This window comes from Danio rerio, chromosome 7 (genome assembly GCF_049306965.1).
Source record: "Danio rerio strain Tuebingen ecotype United States chromosome 7, GRCz12tu, whole genome shotgun sequence".
Lineage (NCBI taxonomy): Eukaryota > Metazoa > Chordata > Actinopteri > Cypriniformes > Danionidae > Danio > Danio rerio.
In genome coordinates this window covers 53,293,468-53,306,046 of record NC_133182.1, presented here as the reverse complement: position 1 = coordinate 53,306,046, position 12,579 = coordinate 53,293,468, and the positions used below count along the sequence as shown (strand labels likewise).

The window sequence follows — 12,579 nt, the reverse complement described above, 5'->3', positions numbered from 1 at the left end:
TTATAAAAAGTTTGCTAATAATATCTGTTTTGCTATGAAATGGCCAGAGAAGGCTTTAAACTCTCTCTTTCCCATTCTAGTTTTTCAGTCAGATCAAAGACATCACAGAGCAAAGTTCAGTTATCATCCTGCAATTACCACTAAGATAAAAGACTCATACTTGAACCGACTTGAACCTTGGATTATGGCTTGCGCAGCTAAAGGAGGAGGGAAAGGGAGGATAAGTGAGACTTGACTACTGTACACCAATGCATTCCCAGTGCTTCCTGGTGCTCGGTCAGAGAAAGCTGCAGGCTTGTCAAAGTCTGAGCTGGCTGTGGCACATTTCCTGTTGTTGACAGTCGAGGAGCACAGCGCTGAGCTGCGTGTAAGGACTCGCATTTTATCAGCCGGGGAGCACACAGTCAGACACTCTCAGAGAGCACCCTTTCACAGGAAGAGCTGCTATCACTTCTCAGATACACACAGACGCAGGGGAAACACTGAAGCTCTTGCAAACAGGACCTGCTACAAACTGATGGACTGACTTCCTTCATCAACAGTCTGACTGATGAAAACAAGCAGGATCTCTCCTTTTCAATCTGATCTGAGGTCTGTTCAGAAAGTGGTATGGTTTTGTTCTACATGGGATCGGATAAAACCTCATCTGTAGTCATGCAGCCTGAGGACCCTGTTCGCCAGGACATGCAATTCTACTATGTGGTGAGTATAGGGGAATTACCTACAGTTGTATCATATGCAAATGAGTTTAACAGACTGTGTAAATACATGATTGTTTACATGCCCTGCTTTACGTGTAGTAAAGTTGTCACTTTATTTTTGATGGTCCCCTTTGGACATCCTGTTTGATGTAAGTAACTTTGAAATCACATGTCAGCTAGCAGTCAGTGTTAGTAGACGTTTAATAAGCTACTTTTTTTAAATCAATGCATGTCAACTTATTCAACCATAACCCTGTAACCCCTCACAAGTTACTTTTGTTCACAGTACTTATTTAAAATGAGTTGAAACAACACAAATCTTAGGTTTTCTGGATAACAACTTAATGATTTCATGTTCAATCCATTTAAATTTGTACAAACAATTAAGTTGATTTCATTGATTTGATTTGGGATGACAGGAATTGTGTGGAAACCAGCATTTTTACAGTGTAATCTCTACCACTTATGAGAGTCAGATGACTTGTGGGTACTGTATAAGGTTATGTATTCAGCAGAATGTCTGAAAGGGACCATCAAAATAAACTGGGGCTTTAAAATGTGTCAAGTTATTTTTATGCCCTTTTCCTTGTTATTTATTTAGTAGCACATGCCGCAACCATGTGTGATGTTGTAAGCAGCCTACATAAATGTTGTTGCTCTAAAACCTTCATTTTTTTCTGAAGCCAGCATGAATTATTAAAAGCATAACCAGTATTAGTGTCACTCTTTTTGGGGTCAGCAGACTTGTATTAAGATCCGATTGTCTTTATAGCTCTCTGATGCATGGGTTGATATCTAGGAACCATTTAAAAACTTGAATCTATTACATGCAGCTTCTTGTACATAAATTTAACATTTAAATAACTAGGCTAATTAGGGTAACCACGCAGGTTAGGGTAATTAGGCAAGTTATTGTATAATGATAGTTTGTTCCGTAAACTATTGAAAAAATTTGCTTAAAGGGGCTAATAATATTGCCCTTAAAATTTTGTTTAAAAAAAAACTAAAAATTCTAAATTGTTCTAGTGGAAATAAAACAAATACGACTTTCTCCAGAAGAAAAAATATTATCAGACACTGTGAAAATTTCCTTGCCATGTTAAACATAATTTGGGAAATATTTTAAAAAGAAAAGAAAATCAAAGGGGGGATAATAATTCTAACTTCAACTGTAAAAACAGTCCAAAACCAAACTAGTGGTAAAATAGACAGATTAGAAAGACTTCACATGTTTAGTGATTCATTTCTGTTTATTTTATGATTATTATGACTGATTATTAGACGTCTATTAGATTTTACTGACAGCCCAAATTTAGCCTGGTTTTAGTCAAGACGACTATAGTTAGATGTCTATTAGACATCTTTTAAAAACATAAAATGCTTGCTGGGATGTTTTTTGAGGCATGTGCCTGTGTAATGATTTTTAAAACATTAAGGCATAAGAAATTGTACCGTTTGTAATGTTTTATAAATTTTTATAATTCATGTGAGTTTATTATTTTTATTATTCAATTACTGCTCCTGAACACTGTTACACGGCAAATGGCAAAATACTTTTTCCTTATTGTATTTATAGAGTGTTTATTAGATTAAATGCAGATGCACTGACCTACAGAATTATCCCAATCAATATAAAATGATTAATTCTTTCCAAATAAAGGCATTCAAGTCATCTGGTGAAATTCTATTCATTTCACAATATATACGTACAGTTAGGCCCATAAATATTTGGACATCGACACAATTCTAACATTCTTAGGTCTGTACACCAACACAATTGATCAGTGGATAAAGCTTAAGACTGTCAGCTTTAGTTTGAGGGTATTCACATCCAAATCAGATGAGCGCTGTAGAAATTACAGCAGTTTGCATATGTGCGTCCCACTTGTTAAAGAGATCAAACGTAATTGTAATAAAGAATAATAATCATAAATCAAAATTTCACTTTTTAACACTTGGTTGCAAATTCTTTGCAATCAGTTACAGCCTGAAGTCTGGAACGCATAGACTCACTGAGCTCACTGGTGTGCTCCTTCTTTTTTTAAGAATGTTTCACACAGTTGTTTTGGCCAACATCTAATGTTTTTGCTATCTCTCTGATGGGTTTGTTTTGTTTTTTTCAGCCTAATGACAGCTGACAGTCTGCATTTAAAGCACATCTTGTTCATTTCATTTCAAATCTATTGCGTCGGTGTATAGAGCCAAAAATGGTAGATTTGTGCCAATGTCAAAATATTTATGAATACTGAATATCAAAGAATAACAAAATATATTAAAAAATGTTAGATTTTTCCAAAATCGTGCAGCCCAAAGCGTATTTTACAGTACATTAAAACATGTTTATATTTTCCAAAACCACCTACTACAGACTTAAAGGATCAGCAAATGTGTTTATATTTTAAATGAAGGAAATAGGCTTGCCTTATGGATGTGTCCATAAAAGCATGTAAGTTTAAAATATACAGTTAACATACTTTATAGAAATTTTGTAAATTAAACTGCATAACTCAAATAAAATGATCAAAAGGATAAAAATTGCTCTCTATAAAACAAAGAATATTACACATTTCTTAATGTAATTTATTTTGTTTTATGCATTTATAAGGAAAAAGCTTTGTAGAAATGGTTTACTATTTTGGTTGCATCCCATCATATTTTAAAAATTGCATAAATTAGCTCAGATTACAGTTTCAGCTTAGGATGTGGATGCTTTACCAACACTTAACTCCAAATTGTGTCACAGGATTTGTCTTTTGAAAAACAATCTATGCTAAATGACCTGTAATGAAGTTTAAAGGGTGTGATCCATTCAGAATGAAGGCTTTGTTTCTAATAGTTGATTTAATAGGTTCTTTACCTATTTATGGAGTCAAGTCAATCCAAAGAGTGCAAATTTAATTAAAGTGATTGGACATCATGAGCTAATGAGCTGATGTTGACTACTCACGCAGTTGATCTGATCATTTAGCTGGTCTTGAAAGTTGCTTCAAAACAGTGCAGCGTGGAAAAGTACAACGATGTGATGGATTGGCCAACTTCTTGGACAGTGTGCAGTATAATGAAGAGCATATGCTGTGAGTGTGGGGGAAAGGTTCCCCCTTTTTTCAGCCTGCTGTCAGCTGTCTGTTGATAGCCATCAGCGTTCGTTAGTACAAAATACAACAGGTGCAAAAGCAGCATTAGTGCAGACATCTGCGCTCATTTGTACTCTGCGTCCCAGAGCATTTCTCATGACGTACTTTAGTTGTTCTATCAAAACAGTCACATTATGGCGTTGCATCTGAAAAAGCAAAACATGCAAGGGTCTGTCGTCACTGGAGACAAAACAGGGTCACCAGCTTTCATGTACTAAAGCGCTCCTGGATAATGATTAGAGTCATTCTCTGGCTCTGCGCATTCCTTCTGTGTTAGTCAAGATAAACAGATCTATGTCTAATGTCAGTGCCTGATCAATGAGGGGCTTCTTAATGCTTTATAGATGTGTCAAGCGTAATTAATGCGTGTGGCCAAACACTCTTAAAACCAAGCTATGGTAATGCTGGAAAACTCTTATTGCCAACAGACTATGTGGGGAAAACAAAATTGTAAAATATTTGCTGGAACATTGGAAAACTCTGCATCGGGGTGTTGGAAGAACTGGAGACAGGCAGAAGAGGATTAGATTGTCTCTGTGTGTTCTGATTTACAGTTTGAACCAATAAAAGTAGCACGGAAACAAAACACCACACAAACTTGCATTGAACAGTTGAAGTCTACCTGGGTTAGATTAGGATGTTTAGTTTTACAAGATACAAGAGAGGTTTATTATTCAAAGATGATGTGTAAGCACTTGCTGTCTTATGCAAGAGTGCCTCGCATGTTTTCATAGAGCTGTCATTTATTTCAAATCTGAATTCCACATGCTTACACTTTAGAATGCTGGTGACTGTGGGTAACTTTGCAACTACATATCAACTAGCTCTCATTAGGGCATTTGAAAAGTAGATAAGAAGACTGTTTATAGAAAAAGCTGATGAACTTAGATCAGCATAGTTGCTTAGAGTTTCTGTTGAAGTACTAAACAAAGCAGATATTATGCAAACAGCACAACTGCTTGCCATTAATGTACTGCACAATCAATAACAATCATCAAAATGTCTAAAAGGGACCACTGAAACCTTTTTAATGAAACATGTGAAACTAATCTATTTCTTGTATTAATGATTTCCTGGTCATCTTATTTGATCGGCCATACATTATTATCAACTTTATTTCATTAATCTATGAATTTTGGTGAATTTCCAGCTGCCATTATTATTTTTACTGCTTTATGAGCTCCACACATTGCACTATAAAAAATGCAGGGTTCCACACAATTCATTCATATTGTCTCAACACAAGTTAACACTTTTAAAATATTTATGTGGATTGAACATAAAAAAATCAAGTTGTCCCAATGAAATCTCAAGAAATGTGTTGTCATCCATTCATTCTCTTTTCAGTCCCTTTATTTATCTGTGATCGCCACAGCGGAATGAACCGCTAACTTATCCAGAATATGTTTTACACAGCGGATGCCCTTCCAGCCACAACCCATTACTAGGAAACATTCATACACACTCATTCACACTCATACAATACGGACAATTTAGATTACCCAATTCACCAGTACCTCATGTCTTTGGACTTGTGGGGGGAAGCTGGAGCACCTAGAGGAAACCTAAGCCAACATGAGGAGAACATCCAAACTCCACACAGAAACGCCAACTGACCCAGCAGAGGCTCAAACTAGCGACCTTCTTGCTGTGAGTCGAACGTGCTACCTACTGCGCCACCATGCAGCTGAATTGTGTTGTTTCAGCTCATTTTAAATAAGAAGTTTAAACAAGCAAAAAACTATTTTTTTAAGGGTTTGTTATCTAGAAAAACATCCAAATTTTGAAGTAATACTAGGCTATTTTCTATCCTGAATTGAAAATTGAATTGAATAATGAATATCCTTTCATTGGATGACTTACTTTAAGCATGGTGACATTGCTGTTGGATCTAATACTGTCATCTGCCTTTTAATCTTCCAGAAAATCCAGCATTGAATTGTTCATTGTTTTTTAAAGCTATTCACTGTAAATTGAAGAAAACAAAGTACTTAAAATAAAGTTCACCCCCTCTTTTCTTCATTGGGATCAGAAAGAAGGCAATGTAAAAACATTGTGTTTTTCCACAACTTGGGATTGCACAGTATCATGCTGTCTTTAGAGTAATTTTTTATTATTATGTCTTTGTATATCTGCATTTTCCTTGCTTGTGATGTACCTTTTACAGTGTGAACTGTTGGGCGGAGCTAAACAGGCATTGATCTTCTTGAGGCGGGGTTTTGACTCTATTATATCATAAAGTGTTATATTGAAGCCAGTTAGCTCAAACTGTAATTCTGGCCATTTGCTTTAATAAAATCTGATTTTTTTATTTTTTATTTTTTTTGAATTCTGAACATAAAGTAAACATAAAGTTTTTATAGAACTGTAATGTCAGAAGATCATTTAGAGAGTTTTGATTTCTTGGTTCATGACCCTTTAAAATAGAGAGTATAAATATTATGAAAGACATGATTGTGTGTAACAAACATAAATTGGACTGTTTTTTCTTTCTTGGTGGTACAGTAACAGCACATTAATGAATCTAAAATTGTTTCTCCAAGATAAACCTTCTATTATTATTTTACAAAAAAAACTTTACTGCAACAGTTTTAAACAATAGTAAACATTATAGGCAGTTTTGGGGGTAATGCATTACACATAACCTGTGTTATGCAATAATATTTCTTTTCTAAGTATAAGTAATGCATTACTTTTTTAAACTAAATAATAATATTTGAGTTTTTTGTAACGCAAGTTGTTTAGTTTAATTAATGAGTTTTTAAAAAACAAATAGCTAAATTAAAATTAAAGTAGTCACGATGAATCACACAATCAATGGGAGAATGTGTTCAATATGTTGAACACATCAAAGAAAAGGAAAAGGGGATTATCGTCTTAATGGACAGTGATTTTACTTAAGACAAATAGTGCACAAGTGGCCAACACATTGCTTTAAACTTTCAATAATTGTATATACGACATGTCGAGATCTGGGGTCAGGAAGTTCTCAGATAACATTATCCTTAATATATTTTTATTAGTTTTTTTTTAAGGTAAATGTAGGTGTATGTTTTACAGTGTGCTGTTATTACACAAAGAAATCAAGCCGCAGCCAGGTCAGAAAAACACAAAAGTAACTCAAAAGTAATGTAATGCATTACTTACCACAAGAAGTAACCAACTACCAGTTGTAGTAATGCAACTACCATAGTTACTTTTTTGGGGAGTAAATTAATATTATTGCTTATTACTTTCAAAAGTAACTTTCCATACACTGATTATAGGTATAGTTATTCTTTTTATTAAGGACATAATGTGTCAAAATATTAACTTAAAGACTTACAGTATGCTTATTTTTGACTGTCTTTGCCTCTTTAATAATATATTCAGCTTCAATTATCATTTATTTTTTTGTAAAATAAATAGATTTTTTTTTGTATTGTTTGTCATTTCAATTGTGTCTGTCACTATGATCTGGTCAACTCTGTTGTATTGGTTATAAAAAGGCATAACGGTATTTAAAGCACTTAAAAATAGCTTGTGATTGTTGCTTCAAGGAATTAATTTTATTCTTTATAATCCAAAATGGCAAATCCAAATTATTTCTTTTACTGTTAGAATATGGGACAGTGTGAGACACATATACACTACCTGACAAAGGTCTTGTCTCCTATACAAGTTTCAGGAACAACAAATAATAACTTGACTTCTAGCTGATCATTTGGTATACAAAGTGGCTTTTATAAAAGGCAAAGGCCTCCACATTACACATATATGACCATAAATGAAATAAGATAATGCCTTGATTTTTAATGATTTAATTAGGACAGTAAGGTTTGACTTTACTTAGACAAAAGTCTTGCCACTTAACAGAAATAATGTACAGTATAGAATATAAAGCTGGATTCATTTTCAGTGCCTCCTCCTTCCTCTTACCCCAGACATGCTCAATAATGTTCATGTCTGGTGACTGGGCTGGCCAGTCATGGAGCACCTTGACCTTCTTTGCTTTAAGGAAATTTGATGTGGAGGCTGAAGTATGAGAAGGAGCGCTATCCTGCTGAAAAGTTTACTTTCCTAACAGTTATGCTATTAGACAACAAATGCTTCTTCTTCAAAAAAAAAAAAAAAAGTATAGTAAATCAATTTAAATATGCATATTTTTTATTAATTGTTTATAAATCTAAGACCTTATGAGGTCCATATGTTTAATCAAACTACACAGCCCATACTACTGCAGCTTGTGTTATTGGTAAAGTCATTTAGAACTAAAATATTTCAACTCATCTTGACCTCTCTCTGGTGACATATGCTGGATTTCCACTCAACATGTATGTGTGGAATGAAGTCCTTGCCCTATATTGTTTTCATTGTTTTCTCAGATGTATGTCACACAGCAGAAGAAAAGGTCTGTCACTATTTCCGTCACATCGTATCTTCAGTTTCAACTTTCAGTTTTTATGCGCCACTTCAAAGCCTGTCACCAACTTCCTCTGTGAGTGATCACATGACTTTAAACACTTCCAGTTGAAAGGTTTTTATCATATGATGGATGAACATGGAAGAACAAAGGAGGTTTGGCCTTCTGAGAACTTCCCTTTCCTTCCTTCCTCATGGTACAATTAATGGTGAAAAAAGTTGCCCATTAAGTAACGTAACGTTTATTGAAGGACAACAAAGGCCTTAACTATGATTTTAATTAGAATTAATGCTACTGTATTATTAGGGGATTTTCTGTAAAGGCCACCTTGTGGAATGTGAGTATTCAGAAGTCTTGCCCAGCTTAAATCTTCTTTGTGGTTTGAAAAAATATGGTCTTAAGACCTTTAAGCTCCATCACACATAAAGTCATAAAATGCAAGAGAAAGTTACATTTTTATGTCATTGAGAGTTTACAGTCATTTTAACTATGTAAAAACATATGCAATCTTATTTGCAAAAGGAATGTCATTCACATGTGTCTGCTATTAAACTTTTGCCAAAAATCCTTCAAATCTGCGTTTGGTCCGGAGAGATCATTGATGTTTAGTTGTGAAAGTACGAACTTTGATCTTTTCTACTAAACATTATTGTTTTATCTATATTATAACAGATTATATATATCACATAAGTAGTGGGATAACATATCAGATATGTCTTTGGTAGTGATCAAAATAGCCTTTGATAAATCACTTTGAAAGTAACTTACTGCTTCAAAGCAAGGTTGCATCAATAGAAAGGCCTGAATTAATAATTCACCATGAGTTCCCCAAATCTATGAGAAAATGGAGTCTGTGGTGAACATAAGATGACAGTACTTTAATGTTTTGGTTTGCAATATTAATTTAACACGCCCATATCAAAATATTTCTGTAGATTTAAGATGGGTAATGCAGTTTTTCTGCATAAATTCTGCTATTAACCAAGCCATCACTCTGAATCAGGTAATTATTATACGCACTTTAAACGCAGCAAGTAATATGTGAATGTTATGTTTATGTTTTTTAGTTACACTGTTTATATTTCTGCCGTGCCATTGAGCACCATCTGAATAGTCTGATTTTGAATAACATGGGAATGTGCACGTCTGGCGAATGTTACTTCCAACATATGCACGCTTCAGCGTGGCGCTGAGTGGCATATCCGGTGTGCAACCAGTTTCAGAAGACTGGAACCTCCGCTTTAATGCGGCACTCATGTCTCTTCACAAAGTCATATAATGACCCATTTCCACTGACTGGTACGTTATGGGATGGTATGGGTCTCCTTTATCAGGCTTGCGTTTCCACTGCCAAGAGTAACCTTTTGCTAGGCGTGGTGTATGACAAGAGAGTTTCACATAATATTTGCTCAAATAAATGTCTGCAGTAAAGCCCTACAGGTCGTTCACAAATCATATGAGAAGCCCTCTCACAAAACAGATGCTTTATACACATAAATACTTGTATAAATGTTTATTACTAACTTTTCTATGAACATAATTTGATTGCAACTGCAAATTAATGACAGTGCGAAATAGCCTAATGTCTATAACTACTGTAACAATTATATAAAATAAATAAATGCAACATATATGAACAAATACAGACCCTTACAGTCTCCGATATGTTACCAATTACAGAAACTACACACAGCATACATTGTCCTTTATTTGGGTTCAAAAACAACACACAACATACAGCCAAGTCAGTGCAAACCTCTGATCTGTGTATTTATTCTTCACCAGCACATGTGACCTCTGTTAGAAAGTAATTCTGTCATTTGGAGTTCATAATAGTCCAAAAGGCGATGATAAACATTTCAGTTTGCTCCTGTGTTTTGTTGGGCTTCTCTATTGTTTTTTCGCGCTTCACTCTCGCGTTTGTCCTTTTCTTTTCTGAAAGGATTAGATGCGAAGATACTTCAATATTCACACACACATTATTATCATCAGCTCAAGAAGGTCGGTATATCAGATACAGACGCGATCACAAGCTCCTTGGAGGAAGCTAAAACCGCTCGCACTTTTAGAAGGCCTCGTAAAACAACAACAGGACATGGCCGATTTTGTTCTTTTTGGCTTTGTGGCTGTACTTAAAGAAAATTACAAGGTTTGTTTGAGCTCGGGTCATCCATGGCTCATTATTATATGCATAGAGTATTACGATGCAATGTCTCGGCTGGGTATTTAAAACATGGCGGTTCCTTTGTTTTCATTCTGGCTAGCTCTACACAAGCTCGTGATGTATCCCTGTAACCTTCTCTTGTTTGGTAGCCTTTAGAATGGGTGCCGAAAAAGTGGTCTGGTGTGGTTTGGTTTACCGTAACCGTACCATACCATACCACTCAGTGGAAATGGGCCATGATCCTTGCACAACCTCAGTTTTATCTGTTATCTTTCTCTTTTGGTAGTACCCAATTTAAACATGAGATTATGGAAACCAGATCTAAATTTAGTGGGAACGGTCGGGTAGAAAATTATTGTAAGTGGGTGATCAAAGGCTGATCAGGTGCGGAATAAAACCTGGCAGAAGCAAGTGGGAGCGGGACTAAAAAATCATTCCCGCGCAGACCTCAAAAATCAGTCCCGCGCAGACCTCTACTGCATGTTAGTAAATTTGTAAGCCATCAAAGTTAAACGAGATCACTGAAACAATTGCTGATGAGAGATGAGCGTAAGGCAGCATTTATTTATTATGCCACTGGCAACTACTTGTTTCATCAATCATATGTTTATAAGAATTTCAGCAAAAAAAATTTAAATTAATACATGGCCAGTAACTTCAATAAACTTGTTTAGTTTAGTTGGCCACTCAAAATAGTGGTAGTATCGTGATCTCTATTTTTCACTTCATCCAAAATCTAGCTGGTCTATTTGAATCTTTAAAAGTGTCTGAAGACAAAGAGGTTTTTCTTTTTCTAAGTGTTTTTTTAGAACGGTTTGTGCTCATAACTGCAAATTAAATCAAAAGTTCAGAAACAGCATCTAATGTCACAAGCTTCTGCCTGCTTTTATGTGTTTTATTAAAAAAACTCCATGAGAGTAAATTGGATAGCTAGGATTGAATTTACTTGTCCAGCAGGGTTAAGGAATAATGAAAGTCAAATGAAACCAGAACATGTGGGACCAGAAGTCAAAAGGTGAATTCATGTATAAGCGAAGGGCTTCAACCATCGAAAAAAAAAAAAAAAAAAAACATCAGTGAAAGCTGTCAGACAACACTATGCCTTTTTAATTGCCATAGCTGATCGACTGATGGATCAATAACAAGCAGAGAATGCCATTCCGGATAATCTAGTGATTTCAGCCTTCAGCAACATTGTTATGATGTCTGTCATGAATGTGACCCAAATGTGATTCCTGGGTGGCCATATTGATCCCTGATGCTATTTATTTCTGTTGGGAGGGGCTGCTCAATTCATCCACATGATTTAAATAAATCTGCTAAACATTGAACGGATATATTTAGTTCCAGTGGCTTGTTGTTTTGTAGATGCTTTCTATATAAGCTAAAATTAGGCTAAATGTTAGATCAAATTACCTCAAATTTAATTTTTGTTGTTGCATGTGATGACCTCGAGTTAAATTCTCCATTCCATAGAGGCAAACAGGTGCTTAGAAAAGAAGCTCCGCTGGTTTTGTTATGTACTGTAGTGTTTGGGGTCAAAACACCAGCGCCGTCAAACTCAGGGGAACTATTTATTGTGGATGTCAGTGAGTGGTTGTTGATGATGGTGATATTTTTTTTTCAGTATAATGGAGCAGAACAGTGCCGATGGGTGGAGAATGTCCTGTTTAGAGAAGCATGGCATCTTTGCTGAATGTTTTTGTAACTGGCATTTCCTCTGCATGACCTCTAGGGATATTTTGAAGAACAGATTGATGTTATAATAAAGCAGAGAAAAGATGAAGCAGATTGAGAGGATAAAAGGAAAAGGAAATAAGACAAGTTATGAGTCATGTTACGCAATCTGTCCTCCTCAAAGGCGAAATGAGAGCAGGCTGGCCCACACACACACCTTGAATTTCTCATTTACTGATGAAGCAGTTGGTAGAAGCCAAGTCAGTGTTTTCTTTTAAAACTGTACATTACTGCTCTATTCAAATTTGGTATGCATGACTTTGGGATACAAAGTACTAATCAAAGCTGTCTAAAGATAGACACAATTTAAATTCGGCTTGAAATGGAAGTTAAGAATGTCCTTTGTTCTGTTATCGTGATTACGATCGAAAACAATTTCTAAAATTAGATAAAAGTGGTGCCTGATTTTGTTCTTTGGGAAACAATTGGATTATTCATTCA

General features: G+C 35.2%; 1 protein-coding gene across 5 annotated transcripts in view; it reads left to right on the top strand.

Annotated features, from left to right (window-relative positions):
- The first annotated feature begins 252 nt into the window (after positions 1-252).
- The window catches only part of arhgap36 (Rho GTPase activating protein 36), a 99,097-nt gene continuing 86,770 nt past the window's right edge, over positions 253-12,579 (top strand). For 3 of the 5 annotated variants that reach the window (XM_009303441.5, XM_068222327.2, XM_068222326.2), the window contains exon 1: positions 444-702. In XM_009303441.5, the coding sequence (XP_009301716.1) occupies positions 610-702 (93 nt within the window). In that variant the 5' untranslated portion in view covers positions 444-609. Of the gene's footprint in view, positions 851-12,579 lie in introns of all 5 variants that reach the window. The other 2 variants (NM_001351681.2, XM_073906693.1) reach the window with 2 other exon arrangements.